This window comes from Moschus berezovskii, chromosome X (genome assembly GCF_049115385.1).
Source record: "Moschus berezovskii isolate FMDL1 chromosome X, NW_MosBer_1.0, whole genome shotgun sequence".
Lineage (NCBI taxonomy): Eukaryota > Metazoa > Chordata > Mammalia > Artiodactyla > Moschidae > Moschus > Moschus berezovskii.
Window position 1 is genome coordinate 69,790,384 of NC_142488.1, and position 26,204 is coordinate 69,816,587.

The 26,204-nt window shown below is 36.9% G+C and overlaps 1 protein-coding gene and 1 pseudogene across 4 annotated transcripts in view; one reads left to right on the forward strand and one right to left on the reverse strand.

The window, feature by feature from the left end:
• BRWD3 (bromodomain and WD repeat domain containing 3) overlaps positions 1 to 26,204 on the reverse strand; it is a 165,964-nt gene that overhangs the window by 43,162 nt on the left and 96,598 nt on the right. For all 4 annotated transcript variants that reach the window (XM_055393949.2, XM_088834049.1, XM_055393950.2 and 1 more), the window contains 10 exons: positions 24,928 to 25,041; positions 15,923 to 16,030; positions 10,455 to 10,579; positions 7,872 to 7,954; positions 6,735 to 6,846; positions 5,695 to 5,756; positions 5,436 to 5,591; positions 4,633 to 4,753; positions 3,469 to 3,594; positions 3,303 to 3,381 (listed from right to left, as the gene is read on the reverse strand). In XM_055393949.2, coding sequence (XP_055249924.2) covers positions 3,303 to 3,381; positions 3,469 to 3,594; positions 4,633 to 4,753; positions 5,436 to 5,591; positions 5,695 to 5,756; positions 6,735 to 6,846; positions 7,872 to 7,954; positions 10,455 to 10,579; positions 15,923 to 16,030; positions 24,928 to 25,041 — 1,086 coding nt within the window. The remainder of the gene's footprint in view (positions 1 to 3,302; positions 3,382 to 3,468; positions 3,595 to 4,632; positions 4,754 to 5,435; positions 5,592 to 5,694; positions 5,757 to 6,734; positions 6,847 to 7,871; positions 7,955 to 10,454; positions 10,580 to 15,922; positions 16,031 to 24,927; positions 25,042 to 26,204) is intronic.
• On the forward strand, positions 11,187 to 12,605 carry LOC129535264 (tubulin alpha-1C chain pseudogene; annotated as a pseudogene).

A 26,204-nucleotide genomic window follows, 5' to 3' on the forward strand; every position in this document is an offset into this window, starting at 1 on the left:
CATCCCCTTCTCCACCTGCCCCCAATCCCTCCTAGCATCAGAGTCTTTTTCAGTGAGTCAACTCTTCACATGAGGTGGCCAAAGTATTGGAGTTTCAGCTTTAGCATCAGTCCTTCCAATGAACACCCAGGATTGATCCCCTTTAGGATGGACTGTTTGGATCTCCTTGCAGTCCAAGGGACTCTCAAGAATCTTCTCTAACACCACAGTTCAAAATCATCAACTCTTTGGTGTTCAACTTTCTTCAGAGTCCAACTCTCACATCCATACATGACCACTGGAAAAACCATAGCCTTGACTAGATGGACCTTTGTCGGCAAAATAATGTCTCTGCTTTTTAATATGCTGTCTAGGTTGGTCATAACTTTCCTTCCAAGGAGTAAGCATCTTTTAATTTCTGGATGCAATCAGCATCTGCAGTGATTTTGGAGCCCAAAAAAATAAAGTCTGACACTGTTTCCACTGTTTCCCCATCTATTTCCCATGAAGTGATGGGACCAGATGCCATGATCTTTGTTTTCTGAATGTTAAATTTAAACCAACTTTTTCACTCTCCTCTTTCACTTTCATCAAGAGGCTTTTTAGTTCCTCTTCAATTTTTGCCATAAGGGTGGTGACATCTGCATATCTGAGGTTATTGATATTTCTCCCAGCAATCTTGATTCCAGTTTGTGCTTCCTCCAGCCCAGTGTTCCTCATGATGTACTCTGCATATAAGTTCAATAAGCAGGGTGACAATATATAGCCTTGACGTACTCCTTTTCCTATTTGGAACCAATCTGTTTTTCCATGTCCAGTTCTAACTGTTGCTTCTTGACCTGCATATAGGTTTCTCAAGAGGCAGGTCAGGTGGTCTGGTATTCCCATCACTTTCAGAATTTTCCACAGTTTCTTGTGACCCACACAGTCAAAGGCTTTGGCACAATAAATAAAGCAGAAATAGATGTTTTTCTGGAACTCTCTTGCTTTTTTGATGATCCATCGGATGTTGGCAATTTGATACACACATATACACAATGGAATATTATTCAGCCATAAGAAAGAAGGTAATTCTGCCATTTGCGACAATGCAGATGGAACTTGAGGGCATTTTTCTAAGTGAACTAAGTCCGACAGCGAAAGACAAACACAGCATGGTATCACTTATATGTAGAATTATTTTTTAAGGTCAAACTCAGAAACAGAATACAGAAAATTTGTTGGGTAGTGGACTGATGGTGGGAGGGGACAGGGAGAAGGTGGTAAACGGACATAAACTTCTAGGTATAAGTTGAATAAATTCTGAGAATATAAGGATCTAAGGTAAAACATGGTGACTCTAGTTGATAACACTGTATTGTATAACTGCAATTTGTTTAAAGTATAGAACTTAAATGTTGGAAGGAAGGGAGAGAAAGAAAAAGAAAAAATAAGCTTGCTGAATTATGTTTTATTTTACTTTCCTATTCTAATCCAAGTTATGTTATTTTGAGGAGAAATTCTTGCTACATCAATTCTGAGTCAAAATTCATTCATATTAAAGGTTAGAGAAAATATCAGGTATAAGAATGATAAATTTTGTATTAGTTTTAGGAGGATAATATCTAATTGGAATATCTGAGTTTTCTTTAATATGTAAATAGCATTTAACTTCAATAATACTTACAACATTTTATAGTGAAACACATTTTTGCGAAATTGAAAAACTATTAGAGATTTACATTCTGAGAATTAACAGTACAGAAAATATAAACAAGTAAAATACCTCTGTATAATCATAGCCACTGCAATAAAATCCAGCATATTTGAGTCACTTATCCCTGGGATGAATTGTTTTCCATAAAATATTTTCGAATTTTCACTTTCCATTATTGTTTCAGCCTCTTAACCTGGTTTTTGCTTCTATCATAGCCTCTAGTCAAAAATAACTTAATGTAAATTAGGGATATGACTGGGTGGGGAAATAAGATACAGGAGGGTCTGCTGACAATACTAATTTCATTTCATTAAGAAATACTGGTTTACGTTTATAAATTTCCACAAAGGAAATCAAACAGCAATTCCATGAAACTACTAAAAATAGAGACTTTCAAGTCTAAAATTATAAAATACTTTAATATTATATATATACATATATATACATATATATACACATATATGTATACATGTATCTATATATACACATGTATATATGTATATGTGTATGTGTATATATAGATACATGTGTATATATGTATGTAGTATAGAAAATTCAGTTCAGTTCAGTCGCTGAGTCATGTCCGACTCTCTGTGACCCCATGAATCACAGCACGCCAGGCCTCCCTGTCCATCACCAACTCCCGGAGTTCACTCAAACTCATGTCCACAGAGTCCGTGATGCCATCCAGCCATCTCATTCTCTGTCGTCCCCTTCTCCTCCCGCCCCCAACCTTTCCCAGCATCAGAATCTTTTCCAGTGAGTCAACTCGTCGCATGAGGTTGCCAAAGTATTGCAGTTTCAGCTTTAGTATCAGTCCTTCAAATGAACACCCAGGATTGATCTTTAGAATGGACTGGTTGGATCTCCTTGCAGTACAAGGGACTCTCAAGAGTCTTCTCCAACATCACAGTTCAAAAGCATCTATTCTTCGGCGATCAGCTTTCTTCACAGTCCAACTCTCACATCCATACATGATCACTAAAAAAACCATAGCCTTGACTAGACGGACCTTTGTTGGCAAAGTAATGTCTCTGCTTTTTAATATGGTATCTAGGTTGGTCATAATTTCCTTCCAAGGAGTAAGCGTCTTTTAATTTCATGGCTGCAATCAACATCCGCAGTGATTTTGGAGCCCAAAAAAATAAAGTCTGACACTGTCTCCACTGTTTTTCCATCTATTTCCCATGAAGTGATGGGACCAGATGCCATGATCTTTGTTTTCTGAATGTTGAGCTTCAAGCCAACCTTTTCACTCTTCTCTTTCACTTAATCCCTACTAAAATTTCTATCAACTAACCATTCTTTTAAAACACAGTTTAGTGCTTTGTCCTGTTTTCAAGGGCTGGAAATTAAAGTATTGATTTCTCAACACTGAAACCCACTGTGTCCAAAAGGATGAATGGCCACCTCTCTCTGACCAAACACTGCAGCACCACTATATTTTTGGTATACACTATCTAAATATAGGTTAAAGAGCTTAATATAAAAAGGTGCCGGTGTTCAGCAAGTTTTCAGAAATCAGATTCATTGTTAATACCCAGTTAAAACACTCACGTATAATACCTAATGTACTTTAAATGACAGAAAAGGAATTAATACCTACTGGTCATGCTGTGATTCTTACCTCCTCTGCATCAGTACTGTTTAGTTCTTCTGCTTTAATTTTATTGTAAGTATCCAGTATATCAGTACAGCTCTGATCCCTGAGAAACAATATAAGTTAAAATACACTTCAATAAATTTTTAAAACTCAGAAGTCAGCCTCTATAGAAGATAAAACTGCTTCTTACCCAATAAATCGAAGTAAGACATCAGTTACAATTTTGGCTGCTTTAACTATAGGACTGTCTGGCTCATTGAAAGTCCTAGCATTATGCTCAATATAGCGTACTTCCCACATTAATGCTGATATTCTCCTAGGAAAGCAAAAATACCCTGTCACTCTTGGTTGATACATTTAAAGTCCGTTCTAGAATTAGACAATATAGAATGACTAGGCATTTAATCATGATACATAAAAAGTGTTCAAATATATGTATGTGACTCAATATATCTGTGTGACTAATATGCACCAATAAAAGTATATAGTTACAGTATCTGAGGCACAGGCATGAGTTCAGAACCACTGGATTATAAACTTGAATAGTAAAACCTGAAAGAGAACTGACCCATGACATTATGGGTAAATAGTGATTTGACCAAATACAAAGAAACAAATAGAAACAAACAGTGCTTTGACAAAGTCAACAACAACAAAAAAATGTTTAGTTTTCAGAGAAGACCAAAAATCAAGAAGCCAGGTTGTAGAAAAGGACACATATTTTAATGCAGTTGCTGTTATGATAATACACTACTAAAGAAATTATAGGTAATGTTTAAGATACACCCAAATGGTATTATTTATAACAATTTCATGGAATAATTGTTGTTAGGACACAGTAGACTTGAGGGTGAGAGAGATAACAAAAGCTGCCCTCCACCGCCTCCCTGTAATCTCTTAACTTCGAGCAAAACCAAAGAAAAAAATAACTTGATTTTTTTTTTCTTTACACATTTTGGGGCTGGTGATTAAATCTAATTAACTGCTGCCTAATTTCCCAACAGGGGATTTAAAACATGCTCAAAGACTCTGGAGCACCATAATCAAGATGAATCCACAAACCACTTAATCTGCCTTTAATAAACTAAAAGTTAACTGTAATTGTTGCTTCATTTGTGACTTGTACTAGTCATAATTTTCTCCCTGTCCATATTCCTTTATACCCTGGAAAACTGAGAATCTTCTGAAGGAAAGGAAATCAATTGTTCCAAATTTTCCAAAGAAAGTTTGAGGTGGGTCTTCAGAGTGGTTATTTTACATGATGAAAACAAATATCTCAGTGTATCGTCATGCAAAAACAAAAGCAAGACATATAGCTATAAGCTTTATAGGAAATGGTAAAAACTAAACAAACCTGTAAAAGCGATTTTCAAGTCTCCGCCTGATGGTGTTGAGGTCAGTTGGATAAGCAACTACAGTACAATACAAGGGGTAGGCACTGAGATCCACTGGAACAGCAAAAGGGCTGGCAAAATCTACAATATTTACAAAATCAGAAAATATAGTTATAAACAACACTAACATCTCATGTTAACAAACAAAAAGCACATATAAACAAGAAGTGTGGGCAATATAAAACTATATTACTAAAATGAGATGATTAAATTATGCAAAAATTAGACCAATACTATTATAATATTATTCTTTTTATTTGGACATATTATCAATGAATCATGCCTGATACACTGGTTCAAATCAGATAAAAACAAGAAAAAATTCTGGAGAACTGTTTTTAACTTCAAATTTATGTCTTTTCTGGATAAATGCCAAATGTCTCATGTGATATACTCCAGAAAATATAGCTAGTCATGGAGTAAAACTGATTGCTCCACACATAGTCTTTACCAAAAAAAAATCCATCCAAAGTTAGGATCAGGGAATACCTAGAGAGCCAAAATGGCTCACAAAAGTAAAAGACACTTATATGCCTTCACTATTATAACCCCAGAACTGAAAAGGTTGGCAAGTTATTATTTTGGCCAAGCATACAAAAATATTATTAAAACTAGAATCCCTGTGTCTCTTGAGTTAGAAGTATCTAGTGAAAATCTGCATTTCCTTTCATAGAACTTAAAATTCTGCTGGTTTTCCTTATTCCTTCTCATCTTCCTAATATTCTTTTCTCATCTTCTTAATATGCTTTCACATTCACCATACCCAGGGAAAGAAGGTGGTTGATTCCCTGAATAACTCGTTCACATTCCTCATCTCTGGAATGAGCCCCCCACTCTCCTTCCTGAGGTTTGTATAGCAAAGCAGTCAGTTCCTCCTGGGACACAGGAACACCAGCACCAACTTCCTCTGGAAAGGCAGCTATGCATAAGGTGAAAAATCAGAAATAATTAGTTTTCAGAATAATGCTATTGCCATTCTTCTTTTAGAAAAATTATAATTCATTTTTTAAAGGCATATTTACTTCCTTCTGGAATTGGCTCCATATCCCAGGGGCTCATCTTTTCTCTCTCATTATTGTCCCAGCTATTAAAAAATAACAAGATACAAATCAAATTCACATGATACTTTTACATGATACTAGCATTCACATGATACCAGCATAATTTGGAGGACTTCTTGGGGGTGAAATCTGGAAAGGGGCAGTACAATTTCTTTAAAGCACAATTTTGCTTACACAAAGATAACAATAACCCTCTAACAGAGAAAACATGGTCCACTAATATGAAAGTTAGAGAGCCCTAAGCGTATTCTTAGTTCTGTTGTGTTTTTTTTTTTTTTAATTCCAACCAAGTATACATTCAATGTTAAGCCAGGGTACAGAATAAAAAGATCTCACTGGAAAATTCCTTTTAGGCTAAAAAATCAATTTAATACATCACTTATTTCTATGAGATAACCTACTTTTTTCTACCAGGTTGAGTATTATAGCTTCTCCAAAAGTTCACTATTATTCCCTTTTGAGCTACAATATGAAGACTAAAAGTCAATCTTCACAGAATAAACATATGTTTTATCATTCTTAAGAAGAAAGTTTTATTTATTAGGAATCTTACAACTCTGGTATTTCATGAAGAACAAAAACAAATATAGACAAATAGTATCAATATATCCAAAAGTAATGCACTCACCCTTGACAAGAACTTATACCATCAAATAAAAGACTATATAAATATTCACTATTATATTCCAGCTGAAACAATTACTTTAAACACTGAATTAATTTCAGTATTCTTCATGAAATAATAGTTGTAATTCTTGTCTAAAATAGAAATATTTGAGAAAACACAGGAATTAAGGGGGCAGAAATAAGTATTCAGTTCCTGCTTTGTTTTAGCATGCATATTGCACCAGAAGGTTTATCATCAAATCCCTTCCTTAAAAGTACTATGATTCCTTCCTTATAGGTAGAGGTCTCATAAGACTAGGTAAGGCAGGGTTTATAGAAAGTCCATATAGTACTAAAGTATTTTATCAGGTATAAAAGACCATAAGTGTACTTACTGAACACTGTAACACTGGAAAGAACTATCAGGATACTCTGGTTGAAAAGGTTGCTGACTTTCCACAGTCCCAAACCACCAGGCATCATCTATTATACTGCGGAATCTATCACCTACAATGTTTTTAAAAATTCTTAAAAGAGTGCTCTTGAGAATAATTGCTATGTTCCCAGTCTAAACTGCACATTTTGAGGAATACAATAGCATCATTTTATCCAGCATTATTACAGATTTCAATCTGAGTATTCCATATTACTCTCTTCAAGGATTTTGATTTCCAAGTGTTAATAATTATTATGAAATAAAATCACATATTACCACATATAATTTAACTTCTTTCAATTACTTGGGATCATCATTAGACAGTCTGCTTTTTGTACTGCACATATAATACTCCAGTTGTTTTTTTTTTTTTCTTCCTCTTATTTTTTGTTTTACCATTTTGTTTCTAAAAATCTCTTCATACTAGTTTTGTGCCTCTAAATGGCTAAGGAATACAAAACCAACCATGTGGATAAAAATGTTTCTTTCACATTAGAAAAGATAGAAAATACTAATAGAAAAAAAAAAAAAAACTACAAATAGCAGATACAGTGTTTGCTCTGTGTCTGGTTTTAAGTTTTTTCTACATATTATTTATCATTCATATAAACCTTATAGGTATGTTAAGATGTGATTCCCATTTTACAGATAATGGAAGTGAGGCACAGACAGGTTAAAATCATGCCCAAGATTAAATAGCTAGAGAAGGTGGAATGAATAGATAGGCAGACAACAGGAGGGGTAAAGAGAGAAAGGGAGAAAAAAGGAGAGAGGTGGAAGAGGGGAGAGAGAGAGAGAGAAAGCCACAATCAGTAAAGGTCTGTTAAGAGCCCAAGTGTTAAGTACTCCATGTGAAGGCAATTGAAACTTCAGATTTTCATTTTAATTTAGATTTGTATTCTAATAGAATAGATATTCACAGAAAAGTTTTTATAACACATACAAAGTACATAAAATCACCTAAACATAAATGGAAAGAAAAATTTAATTTTTCTAATTTGGCTAACAGTTTTTTCAGTCTAAAGTTTCTCAATGTTAATTCAGTTTAAAAGTTACTCTGCTTCAAACAATATTTAAATGGGAATTCTATATTTACCTATCTGCCAGTTCCTTTCTTTGGCTTCATTATAAAACTGATGTAGCACAAGGAAGTCAATGACGTCTGGCATGTCATGATACCTGAAGAGAAAATAAAGTACATGTGATTCAGTATACCGGAGAAGGCAATGACAAGCCACTCCAGTACTCTTGCCTGGAAAATCCCATGGACGGAGAAGCCTGGTGGGCTGCGGTCCATGGGGTCGCTATGAGTCAGACATGACTGAGCGACTTCACTTTCACTTTTCACTTTCACACATTGGAGAAGGAAATGGCAACCCACTCCAGTGTTCTTGCCTGGAGAATCCCAGGGACGGGGGAGCCTGGTGGGCTGCCGTCTATGGGGTCGCACAGAGTCGGACACTACTGAAGTGACTTAGCAGTAGCAGCAGCAGATTCAGTATACAGATATAACAGTACATGTCACTTTCTAAATATCCAGGGATATATATGCTTAATATGGGGCTATTGAGCAAACTGTTGCAAACCTCAAGGTCCTTACAAATGCTTTTAATCAAATTAAACCCTATGTGTTTGATCTGTTTGTCTTAAATATTTACTTATGACCTTAAATCACTATCTATATTACTTTTATCCTGTCTTGCAAGACTGTTATTTCTTACAATATCCAGTGTGTAAGTGTATCTCCAACAAAACTAACGATGCCTAAATGTCTTGAGACAATTGATCATATTTTGTGTTGGCCAAAATCTTCCTTCGGTTTTAAAGTAAAAATTAAAGGCACATTTTTCATTTTCACCAAGAACTTTAAGTGTATCACCATTTTGTTCCACTACCTTCTGCCATTTTTCAGGCAACTTCCTAATTCCATCTGCCCAAAACTTTTCATTTTTTTGAACAATATTTCAGATGCCTTTTACAGTATTCCAGGGAATTGAAGTATTTTCCATTCAGGTAATTTTGTAAAGACAGAAATAAATGGACATCTGAAGGTGCAATGTCTGGTGAATACAGTGGATGAATCAGAACTTTCCAGCCAAGTTGTAACAGTTTTTGCCTGGTCATCAATGGAACATGTGGTCTTGAGTTATCCTGATGGAAAATTATGCGCTTTCTGCTAATTCTGGAAGTTTTTTGTCACGTGCTGCTTTCAGTTGGTCTAATTGGAAGTAGTACCTGTTGGAATTAGTCATTTGGTTTTCTGGAAGGAGCTAATAATTCCCTCCCAATTCCACTATATGTACATCACCTTCTTTGGAATGAAGACCAGCCTTTGGTGTGGTTGTGTGATAGTTCATTTCACTTGCCCCATGATCTCTTCCATTCCACATTATTGTACAGTATCCACTTTTCATCTGTCCCAATTTGTTTTAAAAATGGAACATTTTTGCTTTGTTTCAGTAGAGAATCACACGCAGAAATACAGTCAAGAAGGTTTTTTTCACTTACGTGGAACCCAAACATCAGAGTGATTAACATTACCAAACTGGTGCAAACAATTTTCAACACTTGATTTGGATATTTCGAGAATGTTGGCTATTTCCTGTGTGGTATAACTTTGATTGTTCTCAATTAATGTCTCAATGTGATCACTATCAACTTCAACTGATCTAACCGACCATGGAGCATTGTCCAGCAAGAAATCTTCAAAACAAAACTTCGCAAACCACATTTGATATGTTTGATCAGTCACAGCACCTTCTCCATATATTGCACAAATCATTTTTTGGCATCTCAGTTGTTTTTACCTTTCTTGAAACAAAGTATCAGATGCCAAAAATGTTCCTCTTTTACTTCCATCTTCAATATTATAATGGCTACACAAAAATTCACCAGTTTGATTTTTTTTTTTTTAATGCTCACTGATATGACAGCTGTCACAATACAACCTAACAAAACTGTTCTGAATGAAGTTAAAGACAACGAGAGTCATCTTATGGAAAAAAAAAAAAAAAGAACTCTGGCTATCCCAATAAAAGAATCAAGTCATTAGCCACTGTAGTTGTTGACCTGCAGCTCACCCTGAAAGGAATACAGGATGAAACATTCTGTGTTTTGGTTATATGGACTCTTAGATAGTTAAGATGCATATGTAAGGAAGAATTTCAATGACCCTGGACTCTTGCATTTTCCATATATAGAACACTAAAATCAATGAGATATTTGATCCTCGTGACTACCAATAACTAGCAAGATGTATGCTTGACTACATGTATTTCCCAGCCAAAAAAATTGCAAATATACCCTGGCTCTGCCCCTGCTACCTCTTGAGAACACCTTGTCAGAGTTGTCTAAGGCTATCTCCCAGACTATAGTCCTCAGCAAGCTCCCAAATAAAACTGAAACCCATAGTTCTCATGTTGTATGTTTTTGTTTCAGTTGATATATATATATATATATATATATATGTATATATGTATAGTGTGCATGCTAAGTCGCTTCAGTCGTGTCCGACTCTTTTTGACCCTATTAAGTGGAAAAACAAAACAAGAATTAAACATTAAACCATGGTCTTTAAAACTCAAAAGCCCGTAGTGCTGTCATGTTTTCTTTACCATAAAGAATACATGTTAGGAATTAAAATACACACACACACACACGATCCAGCATAGATACTCACTTAATGGAAAAAGATTCTCCAGTCATTTTGCCTGAAATGGGGTCCAGAAATGCAAGCTTCAAGCAGCATAGTGTAGGTGGTCCAACCTCATATTTGATTCCTACAATCTTAACAAACTCTTGTTCCTATTCATGAGAATACAAAAAAATTATTAATTTCAATATAAATAATTGCCTAACATTTGCATATTATTTCATTATTATTTGAACAATTTAAAAATTATTTGAAATGTATTATAAATCAACTATACTCCATTAAAATTTTTAAAATTATCTGATAAATTTTATTTTAAAATTATTAAATTTTAAAATTATCTGATAATTCAGATAATAAAAATTATCTGAATACCCACTAGATTTGAGGCATTCCACTAAGTGTTAAAGGTAATAAGACATGACTCTTGACCCCTTAACAGCAATTTGTAGTTTAGTGCATGGCTCTAAACCAAGGATAAGCAGAAGAATCCCCTTGGTAATCTTTTTAAAATTCATGTTCCTAAACTATACTACTATGGAACTGAGTTCACTATGTCTAGGGTAAAGCTCAGTCATATGTATTTTGAACAAACTCCCCAGGATTTCCTCTGGAGAGTTAAGAAGTTTTCTGCTGGTTAAGAATCACTCCTCTAGTCACTACTTCTCCCTTGGACTCCTTGGCAGTCTGTTGGTGTGATATCTTTGTGGCCGTCTCCTCACCTCCTCAAGTCCCACAGAACCCTAACAAGTTTCATTCATGCATGAGTACATCTTAATACACATTGGCCAGGCTGGTGTACAGACTGGCAATGCCTATTGGGAGCTCTACTGCTTGGAACATGGCATCTAGCCTGATGGCCAGATGTCAAGTGATAACACTACTGGAAGAGGAAAAGACTCCTTCAACACCTTGTTCAGTGACACAGACACTGGCAAGCGTGTGCCCAGGGAAGTGTTTGTAGACCTGGAACCCATGGTCACTGATGAAGCTGGTACTGGCACCTACTGCCAGTTCTTCCAAACAAAGAAGCTCATCATGGCAAGGAAGATGTTGCCAATAATTATGTTTGCAGTCACTACATGATTGGCAAGAAGATCATTGACCTCATCTTGAACTGAATTCAGAAACTGACTGACCAATTCACAGGTCTTTAGGGCTTCTTGCTTTTCCACAGCTTTGGTGGGGGAACTGGTTCTGGGTTTACCTTCCTGCCACTGGAACATCTCTCTGTCAATTATGGCAAGAATTCCATGCTGGAGTTCTCCATTTACCCAGCCCCCAGGTTTACACAGCTATAGTTCAACCCTACAACTCCACCCTCACCAACCACACCACCAGGGAGCACTCTGTATCTTCATGGTAGACAATGAGGCCGTCTATGACATCTGTCGTAGAAAACCCGATATTGAGTGCCCAATCTACACTAGTCTTAATTGTCTCATAAGCCAACAAGTACTGTCTTCCATCATTAGTTCCCTGAGATCTGATGGAGCCCTGAATGTAGATATGAGAATTACAGACCAACCTGTTACCCTATCCCTGCATCCACTTCCATATGACCACATATGCTCCTGCCATCTCTGGTGAGAAAGCTTAAAATGAACAGCTTTCTGTATCAGAGATAACCAATGCTTGCTTTGAGCCTGCCAACCAGATGGTGAAATGCAACCCTCACCAAGGTAATTACATGGCTTGCTGCCTGTTGTACCATGGTGACATGATTCCAAAAGATATCAGTGCCACCACTGCCACCATCAAGACCAAGTGCAACATCCAGTTTGTGGACCGGTGCCCCACTGGATTCAAAGTTGGCACTGATTACCAGTCTCCCACTGTGCTACTTGGTGGAGACCAAGCCAAAGTACAGCGAGCTTTGGGCATGCTGAGGCCTGGGCTCACCTGGATCACAAATTTGATCTGATGTATGCCAAGCTTGCCTTTGTTCACTGGTATGTGGGTGAGGACATGGAGAAAGAAGAGTTTTCTGAGGCCCGTGAGGACATGGCTGCCTTTGAGAAGGATTATGAGGAGGTCGCAGTGCATAGGGCTGAAGGAGAGGATGAGGTTAGAAAATATTTACCTATCACAATTTTACACTCTTGGGATTGTCTTATTTGTGTTCTGTGGAGCTGCCCATTGTGGCCCTATCTTGTCAATAATATTAAATTCTATTGATAACTGAGGGGGGTTCAAGACGGTGTACATATGTACACCCGGGGCAGATTCATGTCAATGTATGGCAAAACCAATACAATAATGTAAAGTAATTAGCCTCCAATTGAAATAAATAAATTTTAAAAAATCATCCCTCTAGCAGAAATACAGTCTGTAATTAGGCAGGTGGACATATTATGTACACGTTTGAGAAAAGGACTTACAATTTTGAGTGCTACAATATTATTTTAAATATCATCCTTAAACACTGCTATTAGTCATACTTAATGATGACAAAACAGAGTCTCATGATTACAGTGATGCTTTTAGAGTTACACACTTGTATAAACCAGAGCTGGGACTGAAATTCAGATCTTATTCCAAAGTCCAGGATCTTATACCACAAGTAAGCTGACTTCTAAAATTTACTATAACCACAGGGTTAGAATTTAAAATAAGAAATCACACAGGCTCAGTGAACTGCTGCTGGATGCCCTGTAGGCCAGGCTGAACACTAGGAAATGGCCTTCCTTGGGAGTCAGCGTGGTCCTAACCCCACCACAACCTTGGTGACCCGAGGCATCTGACTTGCAGGTACTGGGTCCAATACTACTCAGTCTAAGGATGTGGCTCCATGAGGTTGTGGACTCTGGGCTGTGAAGACAAACCCCACACATCCTGGTGACAGAAACACCCCATGAGGGCGCATCCTTTCTGCCTCGTTAGTATTTATTTCAGCACTTTGCTAATGTGGTTGTTTTACTTTCTACCTATTGCACTGTTGTGATTTGTTGGCCATTATTTGATTTTTGTACGAATAAAAGCTTTGTTACAGAAATCAGCATACTATTTTTTAAACTTGGAGAGAAGGTATTATGGTGACTGAAAGTGTGATCAGGTGTCAAATATAAATGTATAAAAGTCAAAAAAAAAAAAAAAGAAAACGTATGGTTTATTCATTCTTATAATTCTAAAAAAAAAAAAATCTTCTTTTTCACCTAATTCACAATAGGTGGTAGCACCCCTATTTCCCAGGAGATGATTATGTAAAGCTCACTTGATATTTTAGCACCTTATAGCCTTAATACAATTTTTAGAAGTGCCTAAATCTTTATTTCAATAAATACACACATTCTTTCTTCTATCCTTCCTGTTACACATCATTACAAAACAACTAAAGAATGTGCTAATCATTGGACAATTGCACTCATCTCCCATATTAGTAAGGTCATGCTTAAAATCTTGCAAGCTAGGCTTCAGCATTATGTGAACCAAGAACTTCCAGATGTCCAAGCTGGATTTAGAAAAGAAAAGAAGAACCAGAGACCAAATTGCCAACATTCACTGGATTATAGAGAAAGCCATGGAATTACAAAAAAAAAAATCTACCTCTGCTTCAATGACTATGTCAAAGCTTTTGACTGTGTGGATCATAATAAACTGTGGAAAGCTCTTAGAGATGGGAATACCATACCATCTCACCTGTCTCCTGAGAAACCTGTATGAGTGTCAAGAAGCAACAATTAGAACCCTGTATGGAACAACTGAGGTTCAAGATTGAGAAATGAGTACAACAGGGCTGTCTGCTGTTACCCTGTTGGTGTAATCTATATGCTGAGCACATCATGAGAAATACCAGGCTGGATGAGTTACAAGCTGGAATCAAGATGGGTGGAAGAAACAGCAACAACCTCAGATATGCAGATGATACCACTCTAATGGCAGAAAGTGAAGAGAAACTAATAAGCCTCTTAATGAGAGTGAAGAAGGAGAGTGAAAGAGCTGACTTAATACTAAATATTAAAAAAAACTAAGATCATAGCATCCATCACCATTGCTGCTGCTGCTGCTGCTGCTAAGTCACTTCAGTCGTGTCCGACTCTGTGTGACCCCATAGACGGAAGCCCACCAGGCTCCCCCATCCCTGGGATTCTCCAGGCAAGAACACTGGAGTGGGTTGCCATTTCCTTCTCCAATGTGTGAAAGTGAAAAGTGAAAGTGAAGTCGCTCAGTCGTGTCTGACCCATAGCGACCCCGCGGACTGCAGCCTACCAGGCTCCTCCATCCATGGGATTTTCTAGGCAATAGTACTGGAGTGGCTTGCCATTGCCTTCTCCGTCACCATTACTTCATGGCAAATATAGGGGAAAAGGTGGACGAAGTGACAGATTTCCCCTTCTTGGGCTCTAAAAAGATTGCAGATGATGACTGCAGTCATGAAATCAGAAGAAATTTGCTTTTTGACAGGAAAACTATGACAAACCTAGACAGTATGCTGAAAAGCAGAGACATTACTCTGCTGACAAAGTTCCGTACAGTCAAGGCTATGATCTTCCCAGTGGTCATGTACAGTTATGAGAGCTGGACCATAAAGAAGGTGGAGCACTGAAGAATTGATGCCTTTGAACTACAGTGCTGGAGAAGACTCCTGAGAGTCCCATGGACAGCAAGGAGATCAAAGCAGTCAATCTTAAGGGAAATCAACCCTTAATACTCATTGGAAGGATTGATGCTGAAGTTGAAATTCCACTATTTTGGTCATCTGATGTGAATAGCTATCTCATTGGAAAAGTCCCTGATGCTGGGAAAGACGAAGAGAAGAATGAAAAGAGGTCATCAGAGGATGAGATGGTTGGATGGCATCACCAATGCAATGGACATGAACTTGGGCAAACTTTGGGAGATGGTGAGTGATAGAGAGCCCTGGCATGCTGCCATCGTCCATGAGGTCGCAAAGAGTTGGACACAACTGGGTGACAGAACAACAATAACCACAAAGTTACGAGTTTCTTAGGATGTATGATATTTCAGTTCAGTTCAGTCGCTCAGTCGGGTCCGACTCTTTGCGACCCCATGAATCACAGCACGCCCAGCCTCCCTGTCCTTCACCAACTCCCAGAGTTCACTCAAACTCATATCCATCAAGTTGGTGATGCCATCCAGCCATCTCATTCTCTGTCTATATCCTAAAGCTGCCAGAATCTTGAGGGTGTCTCTGGTTCACACATGCAGTCAATTTATAAAGCCTCCAGAAAGTACAAAGCTGCTAAGGAAAATATCCACACCATGGAACTATTGCACTGCTCCAAGTATCTGGTATACACCAGAGAACCTGAAGCTTGAAGGAAATTAGGTCAAATAATCAAGACAACAGACGGCATACAAATTCCAGGAAACAAAATGCAGCCCACAACATTCAGCTCAGGAGTATGGTAAATCACCTTACCCTGGACATACAATCAACACTGAAATATTCAGAAACTGAGAATAAGCATACAGGAAAGTAACTTAATTCCAAGACACTTCAAGTGCATAGCTTATTAATTTGGCAAACTTACCCTGAGATCCATTTTATTCCACGGCTGTTTTTGTAAATTAACACTGTATGTTTTTGATTTTCTTACAGCCCGTACATAAGCTTCATGTCCTTGCCTAAAATATATAAGCTAAAACAAAAAAGAATGAGTTATTAAACAGCAGCATCCCATTTAACCACTCTATACATCCCAATATATTCCCACAAATGCCCTCTTCAATTAACAAAATATAATTATAAATTTGAAAAAGAAATATACAATAGTTACTTGTCAGCATCAAATAATGTTCATTCAGTACTTATGCCTATGCAGCCATGCACTAAGCACTGCATAATAAAAACAGAGAGAAAATGAAAGTTGCTCAATCATGCCCAGCTCTTTGAAAGCCCATAGACTATACAGTCCATGAAATTCTTTAGGCCAGAATACTGGAGTGGGTACCCTTCCCCTTCTCCAGGGGATCTTTCCAACTTGGGGATCAAACCCAGGTCTCCTGCATTTCAGTGGATTCTTTACCAGCTGAGCCACCAGAGAAGCCCAAGAATACTGGAGTGGGTAGCCTATCCCTTCTCCAAGGGATCTTCCTGACCCAGGAACTGAACCAGGGTCTCCTGCATTGCAGGTGGATTCTTTACCAACTGAGCTATCAGGGAAGTCCCAAAACACAGTCCTCCTCCATAAATTTCTGAAGAAACAGACTAATGACAAATGTACACAAAAGCAGTTATCTTTTAAAACAATATATTTCAAACTATAATTGACATTCTAAAACATCATTTTCTTAATAGTGAGCCTATGTATGTGTGTGAATACACACATTTGCTGTTGCTGTTTAGTCACTAAGTCTTGCCCGACTCTTTTGCCACCCCATGGACTGTAGCCCACCAGGCTTCTCTTTCCATGGGATCTTCCTGGCAAGAATACTGGAGTGGGTTGCCATTTCCTCCTCCAGGGAATCTTCCCAACTCGGTAACTGAATCTGTGCCTCTTTTGTCTTCTGCACTGACACAGAGGGAGTTCTTTACCACTGAGCCACCTAGGAAGTGTATATATATATATATATATATAAAGTATATGTGTGTGTGTGTGTTTGTTAGTCATTCAGTCGTATCCAACTCTTTGCGATCCCATGCTCTGTAGCCCACCAGGCTCCTCTCTCCATGGAATTCTCCAGGCAAGAATACTAGAGTAGACAAAATAGAAAGAGAAAAGGAAACAATCCCATTCACCATTGCAACAAAAAGAATAAAATACTTAGGAATCAGTTCAGTTCAGTTGCTCAGTCGTGTCCGACTCTTTGCGACCCCATGAATCACAGCACGCCAGGCCTCCCTGTCCATCACCAACTCCCGGAGTTCACTCAAACTCATGTCCATCAAGTCGGTGATGCCATCCAGCCATCTCATTCTCTGTTGTCCCCGTCTCCTCCCACCCCCAATCCCGCCCAGCATCAGACTCTTTTCCAGTGAGTCAACTCGTCGCATGAGGTGGCCAAAGTATGAATAAAGCTACCTAAAGAAACAAAAGACCTATATATAGAAATCTATAAAACACTGATGAAAGAAATCAAAGATGACACAAATAGATGGAGAAATATACCATGTTTGTGGATTGGAAGAATCAATATAGTGAAAATGAATATACTACACAAAGCAATCTATAGTTTCAATGCAATTGCTATCAAGCTACCAGTAGTATTTTTCACAGAACTATAAGAAATAATTTCAAAATTTGTATGGAAACACAAAAAACCTTGGATAGCCAAACCAATCTGGAGAGAAAAGAATGGAACTGGAGTAATCAAGCTTCTTGACTTCAGACTAAATGACAAACATACAGTCATCAAGACAGTATGGTACTGGCACAAAGGCAGAACTATAGATCAATGGAACAAAATGGAAAGCCCAGAGAGAAATCCGTGCACCTATGGACACCTTATCATTGACAAAGGAGGCAAAAATATACAATGGAGAAAAGATAATCTCTTTAACAAGTGGTGCTGGGAAAACTGGTAAACCATGTGTAAAAGAATGAAACTAGAACACTGTCTAACACCATTCATGAAAATAAACTCAAAATAGAGTAAAGATCTAAATGTAAGGCCAGAAACTATAAAACTCCTAGAAGAAAACATAGGCAAAACACTCTCTGACATAAATCACAGCAAGGTCCTCTATGACTCACCTCCCAGAGTAATGGAAATAAAAGCAAAAATAAACAAATGGGACCTAATTAAACTTAAAAGTTTTTGCACAACAAAGGAAACTATAAGCAAGGTGAAAAGACAGCCTTCAGGATGGGACAAATAGTAAACGAAACAATTGACAAAAAATTAATCTCCAAAATATACAAGCAGCTCATGCAGCTCAATACCAGAAAAACAAACAATCCAATCAAAAAGTGAGCAAAAGACCTAAGCAGACAGTTTTCCAAAGAAGACATACAGATGTCTAATAAACACATGAAAAGATGCTCAACATCACTCATTATTAGACAAATGTAAATCAAAACCACAATGAAGTATCATCTCATGCTGGTCAGAATGGCTACCATCAAAAAGTTTACAAGCAATAAATGCTGGAGAGGGTGTGGAGAGAAGGGAACCCTCTTACACTATTGGTGAGAAGGCAAACTGGCACAGCCAATACAGAGAACAGTATGGAGATTCCTTAAAATACTGGAAATAGAACTGCCATATGACCCAGCAATCCCACTGCTGGGCATACACATCGAGGAAACCAGAACTGAAGGAGACACACATAACTCAATCTTCATTGAAGCACTATTTACTACAGCTAGAACATGGAAGCAACCTAGATGTCCATTAGCAGACAAATGGATAAGGAAGTTGTACATACATATACACAATGGAATATTACTCAGATATGAAAAAGAACACATTTGAGTCAGTTCTAATGAGGTGGATGAGACTGGAGCATATTATACAGAGTGAAGTAAGTCAGAAAGAAAAACACCAATACAGTATATTAACACACATATATAGAATTTAGAAAGATGGTAATGACAATCCTATATGCTAGGCAGCAAAAGAGATAAAGATGTAAAGAACAGACTTTTGGACTATGTGGGAGAAGGCGAGGGTAGGATGATATGACAGAATAGCATTGAAACATGTGTATTACCATATTGACCAGTGCAAGTTTGATTCATGAACCAGAGCACTCAAAACTGGTGCTCTGGGACAATCCAGAAGGATAGGGTAAGGAGGAAGGTGGAAGGGGGGGGGTTCAGGATGGCACCTGTGGCTGATTCATGTCATTGTATGGCAAAAACCGCCATAATATTCTAATTATTCCCCAATTAAAAATTATTAGAAAAAAAAAAAGAATACTAGTGTGGGTAGCTATTCCCTTCTCCAGGGGATCTTTCCAACCCAGAGATTGAACCAGGGTCTCCTGCACTGTAGGCAGATTCTTTTACCATCTGAGCCACCAGGGAAGCCTGTCTGTGTGTGTGTGTATACCACAGTCTACTGCTAAATACAGTAATTTCCAAATTAAATTTTTTCTTTTTTAAAAATTAACATCAGAACTGGCATGGTATGAAAGAAAAATTAATCCAAGTGTTTGGTAAAACCCTTCGCTTTCTTAAGACAGCATTCACTACCATATAGATTCATTTAAAAAGTTTCTTTCACACAATAATTATTTTTTCAACCTCACACCCTACTGACAGGTTTGAATCACCTCCCAACCACAAAATTCTTAGTTTCCTTTAAAGCTACAAATACAAGATCTGACTAAACAATCAGCAAACATTTCACAAGTGAGTGCCACCCTGGATACAGCTTATTGTCCCAAGCATGTGCCCACCAGGGTAGAACAATGCCAGAGTGAATGGCCTTGCACAATATTGGTCCTCAAATACCCCTGGGGGCACTCTGTACCTGAGAAGCTAAAGATCAGCTTGCATGTAGAATAGGTAAGTAGTTCTACCCTTCTTATACATGTAGCTACTCTCTAACAGCAGACCTATTTTGGAGGAGTTTTTCCCACTCTACTTCCTTGATTTATGATTACTCCAAACAGCTCACAATCACTACACAGAGGCAAATCTGGGGACAGGGAAAAAGTCAGGAGATCTGATTGCTGTTTGTGCTACCTTTATAGGCCATGTGACTCTGGTCTTTCACATGCTCACCTATCAAATGAAGAGAACATTTTGCTGCCAGGTGTGTTTTAAAGATTAATAACAATAACAAGAGATAGAGAAGCATGCCTCAGGTACTATCCTAAATGCCTTACAAATATCCATTAATTTAATACTTCTCAGAACCCTATAAGGGTTCTTTTATCCCCATTGTACAGTTGAGGAAACTAGGGCACAGAGAGGTTAAGCAATTAGTCAAAAATTGGTCAAAATCTTATGTTTCATGTACCTCAATGTTCACTGCAGCACAATTTACAATAGCCAGAACATGGAAGCAAACTAAATGTCCATCAACAGTTGAATGGATTAAGAAGATGTGGTACATATATACAATGGAATATTAATCATTTATAAAAAAGAATGAAATAACGCCATTTGCAGCAACATGTGTGAACCTAGATATTATACTCAGTGAAGTAAGTCAAACAGAAAGGCAAATATCATATCACTTATTTGTGTAATCTAAAAAAGATACAAATGAACTCATTTACAAAACAGAAAAAAAGTCATGGATACAGAAAACAAACTTATGATTATCAGGGATAATGAGGAAATGAATAAATTGGGAGATCAGGACTGACATATACATATACTATATATAATATAGATAACTACTAAGAACCTGCTGCATAGCACAGGAAATGCTACTCAGTACTCTGTAATAGCCTATATGGAAAAAGAATCTGACAATAAAAGTGGATATATGTATAACTGATTCACTTTGCTGTACACTTAAAGCTAAAACAACATTGTAAATCAACTATACTTCAATAAAAATTTTTAAAAAATAAAAAAAAATGTTTCTATAATAATTTTAAAGTGGTGGAAGAGATAAATAGAAGAAAGTTAACACAAAAAATACCATACTATGGAGATTTCTAAAATACTCTGACATATATCTATCAACATTGTCTAAGTCAGAATTTCTAATAGTTAAAAATACAGGTTAAATTTTTAAAGGTTTAAATATTAGTATAAAAACACAGGGGCTTCCCTGGTGGCTTAGATGGTAAAGAACTTGCCTACAATGCCAGAAACTTAGGTTCAATCCCTGAGTCAGAAAGATGCCCTGGAGAAGGGAATGGCTGCCTATTCCAATGTTCTTGCCTGGAGAATTCCATGGACAGAAGTGCCTGGCAGGCTATAGTCCATGGGGTTACAAAGAGTGAGAAACAAATGAATGACTAACACACATGCACATATAAACACAACTGCAGTGGTTAAGAAAAAAAGTCATTACTATGCTTACCAATAACATAAGCATGTTATTCAGTCATCCTTTATTTTTATTTCTGTACTCAACAAATATTGAACAAATATGTATGCATGTACAGGGCACATAATCAAAATAAAATCTTTTCCCTCAAGAATATGGACAGACATGTAGATATACAATGCATGGCAGAAAGTAATATATATCATGAGAGAAATAATTTAGATGGGAAAGTTCATGAAGAAGGAGTGAAAACAAATGGAAAGTAGGGATAACACGAATGAGAAGTTGGTATTTAAGTAAACCTTGAAAAATGAGCATTTTGAGAGGTAACGATGTGTGGGTAGGAATATTACAGGCAAAATAATGAAGACTTCACATTTAAAAAGTAATGCTATCATTAAGAAAACGATTATATAAAAAGTGTATTTCTGCCTTTATGAGTTCTTTAAAAACATTCTTTAATTCACACATTTCATTGTTTGATTTACTTATACACCTTTCCGATTACCTGAACAACTGTTATTACCTAACACACATTAATCTTGAAACATATAAGCATGTGCTAAGTTTAATAAAATAGAAGGAAAGTTAAATACATTCCTATAAAAGAGAAAGGAGTCTCAGATCACAGAGTATATAGATCCTTATTCTAAGATTAATTCAAAAATATTTCTCTTAAGCTCCCATATAATAGGAAATAAATAAAAGAAACTTGATTTTGTATATGCCCCTAAAAAGTTCTTCTAACTTTTTTCTTACAACATTCTTTCAGAGCATGTTTTACTAAAATAACCACACAAATAAGCATTGCTCAAAAGTCCAATACATAAAGAAAAAAAAAAAAACACACTTAGGCAAGGAGACATTTTAAAATCAAAACATAGTCAGCAAGTAATAGTTTAATTCACAGCTGTCTCTTAAAGTACCTATAAAAGACAATTATAGAAGTGTTTGGTGAAATTGCTATATGGCCCAAGACATTTAGAACCATTTCCAAGGTTTTGCTCCTTCTTTGTTATAATGATAATATTGCATTCCTACTATTGGTCTTAAGTTGAAAACTGTGGGTAAACATTTAATGATTCAAAAATGAATGATTAGTCAATGTATTAGAAACTATACAAGTCAACTAGGGCTCAAAATATAATAATGTTACCATAATTTTTACAAGAAAATCAAATTTTTTCACTGTACAGAATTTAAATCAATTTTTGACTGACCAATCATAAATATGGCTGTTACTCAATCACTGGTTCAGTAGGAAGGCCTTGTTTGTGAAATGACATTCTCCTGAGCACCAAAAGGGGTGATTATCCGCTATAATATTTTCTATCAGGTTGACTATCAGCTTCTTTAAAAAAAAATATTAGGACGTGATTAGGATTCAAAACATACTGACAACGAAAAATCAGAAAGAGAAATTAAGGAATCAATCCCATTCAGCACTGGAACAAAAAGAATAAAATATCTAGGAATAAACCTACCTAAGGAGACAAAAGACCTGTATACTGAAAACTGTAAGACACTGATGAAAGAAATCAAAGACAACATAAACAGATGGAGACATACTCCATGTTTCTGGGCTGGAAGAATCAATATTGTGAAAATGACTATAGTACCAAATGCAATCTACAGATTCAATGTGATCCCTATCAAATTACCAATGGTATTTTTTATAGAACTAGAACAAAAAAAATTCACAATTCATACGGAAACACAAAAGATCCTGAACAGCCAAAGCAATCTTGAGAAAGAAGAATGGAGCTGGAGGAATCAACCTTCCTTACTTCAGACACTACCCCAAAGCTACAGCCATCAAGACAGTATGGTACTGGCACAAAAACAGAAATACAGACCAATGGAAAAAGATAGAAAGCCCAGAGATAAGTCCATGTACCTATTGGTACCTTATTTTTGACAAAGGAGGCATGAACATACAATGGAACAAAGAGTCTCTTTAGTAAGTAGTGCTGGGAAAACTGGACAGCTATTTGCAAAAGCGTGAAATTAGAATACTTCTTAACACCATACACAAAGATAAATACAAGATGGATTAGAGACCTAAATGTAAGACCAGAAATGATTAAACTTTTAGAGGAAAACATAGGCAGAACCCTCTATGACATAAATTACAGCAAGGTCCTCTATGACTCACCTCCTAGAGTAATGGAAATAAAAAACAAAAATAAACAAGTGGCACCTAATTAAACTTAAAAGCTTTTGCATAGCAAAAATAAACCATAAACAAGGTGAAAAGGCAACCTGCAGAATGGGAGAAAATAATAGCAAGTGAAGCAACTGACAAAGGATTAATTTCCAAACCATATAAGCAGCTCATATAACTCAATGCCAGAAAAACAAACAATCCAATCAAAAAGTGGGCAAAAGACCTAAACAGATATTTCTCCAAAGCACACATACAGATGGATAACAAACACATAAAAAGATGTTCAACATTGTTCATTATTAGATAAATGCAAATCAAAACTATAAAGGGATATCACCTCACACTGAGCAGAATGGCCATCATCAAAAAGTCTACAAACAACAAGTGCTGGAATGGGTGTGGTGGGAATGCAAACTGGTACAGTCACTATGGAGAACAGTATGGAGATTCATTTAAAATCTAGGAATAAAACTACCATACCATAGCAGCAATACCACTACTATGCATATACCCTGAGGAAACCAAAATTGAAAAAGACACATGCACCCCAATGTTCACTGTAGCACTGTTTACAATAGCTAGAACTTGGAAGCAACCTAGATGTTCATTGACATATGAATGGATAAAGAACCTGTGTCACATATATACAATGGAATATTACTCAACTATAAAAAGGAAAGTATCTGAGTCAGTTCTAATTAGGTGGATGAACCTAGGATGAACCTGTTATACAAAGTGAAGTCAGAAAGAGAAAAGCAAATATCGTATACTAAGACATATTTACGAAATCTAGAAAGATGGTACTGATAAAATTATTTGCAGTGCAGCAATGGAGACTTACGGACATGGTGTGAGGGAAGGAGAAGTTGGGCTATATGGAGACAGTAACATGGAAACTTATTATTACCATATGTAAAAATGATACCCAGTAGGAATTTGCTGTATGACTCTGGGAACTCAAACCAGGGTTCTGTAACAACCTAGAGGGGTGGAGTGGGGAGGGAGATGGGAAGGAGGTTCAAGAGGGAGGGGATATATGTATACCTATGGCTGATTCATGTTAATATTTGGAAGAAATCAACACAATTCTGTAAAGCAATTATCCTTTAATAAAAAATAAATATTAAAAAAAAATATTAGGACTTGATTAGGATTCAAAATACCACTCAATTCAACTATGTGGCAATTAAGATAAAAACAAAGGCAATTATGTTCACAGCATCACAAGCCAATCAATTTATCTCAATGTTCATTGAGCATACACTAAATTAAAGACTCTGTGTCAGGTCCTACAAAGGTCACAAAAATTAGTAAGATTCAGTCACTGTACACAAGAAATATATAATTGAGCAGCACACTTAAGATGGCATACATATAACTATAATATAATTGAGAATATAAATACTTTCAGACTGATCAAAGTGAGTGCTCTTGAGATTACAAGAGAAAAATGTTACAATAGGAAACAATTACCTCATCTCCCATTTGTGGGACAAATGGTGAACGTCGTGGTATGGTATCCAAGATCCACTGAGGGGCAAACCATTCTTCATTGGGCTCTCCTGCCATAGAAACTAGTCCTCCTTTCTAAAATATAGTTCACAAATATATAAACTTTAATATATGAACAGTTACAGGAAAAGATTCATGTTGATGTAATGCAAAACCAATACAATAATGTAAAGTAATTAGCCTCCAATTAAAATAAATTAAAAAAAAGAAAAAAATCAGGTTATAATAAAACAAAATATATATATTTTAAACTTTATTTACCAATTAATTATGTACAACTTTTGTACCAATAAAACAGCCAAATATGTAACCTGTTGCTTAAATTTGGTTGACAGATAATATGACACTATATACTATCTAAAAGACATAAATGTTACTCTTCATGCCCCTAGTATATCATATGAATTCAAACACAAGTAACACAATAACTTTTTGCAAATAAAATGGTAACCATCAAGAAGATAATTCTGTCTACTGAAGCAAGAAGTTAGAACATGCACACAGAATACATATTTAAATTAGTATTCAAAGAATTATGTGGATTTAGAGAATTTTAGAGAATAGTCTTCCCTGGTAGCTCAGCTGGTAAAGAATCCACCTGCAATGCAGAAGACCCCAATTCAACTCCTGAGTCAGAAAGATCTCCTGGAGAAGGGATAGGCTACTCACTCCAATATTCCTGGACTTCCCTGGTGGCCCAGATGGTAAAGAATCTACCTACACTGCAGGAGACCTGGGTTCAATCCCTGGTTTGGGAAGATCCCTTGAAGTAGGGCAAGGCTGCTCACTCTAGTATTCTTGCCTGGAGAATCCTCATGGACAGAGGAGCCTGGTGGGTTACAGTCTATGCTGTCACAAAAGTGAAGTGTTACTGTTAAATATTTAAGTGAAAGAAAGTGAAAGTGTTAGTTGCTCAGTCATGCCCAACTTTTTGTGACTGCATGGACTGGGGTCCAACAGGCTCCTCTTTCCATGGAATTCTCCAGGCAAGAATACTGGAGTGGGTAGCCATTCCCTTCTCCAGGGTATCTTCCCGACCTAGGGATGAAACCCCGGTCTCCTGCATTGCAGGCAGATTCTTTACCATCTGGGCCACTGTGCTCTGTGCTTAGTTTGACTCTTTGTGACCCCATGGACTGTAGCCCACCAGGCTCCTCTGTCCATGAGGATTTTCCAGGCAAGAATACTGGAGTGAACAGCCTTGCCCTCCTTCAGGGGATCTTCCCAAACCAGGGATT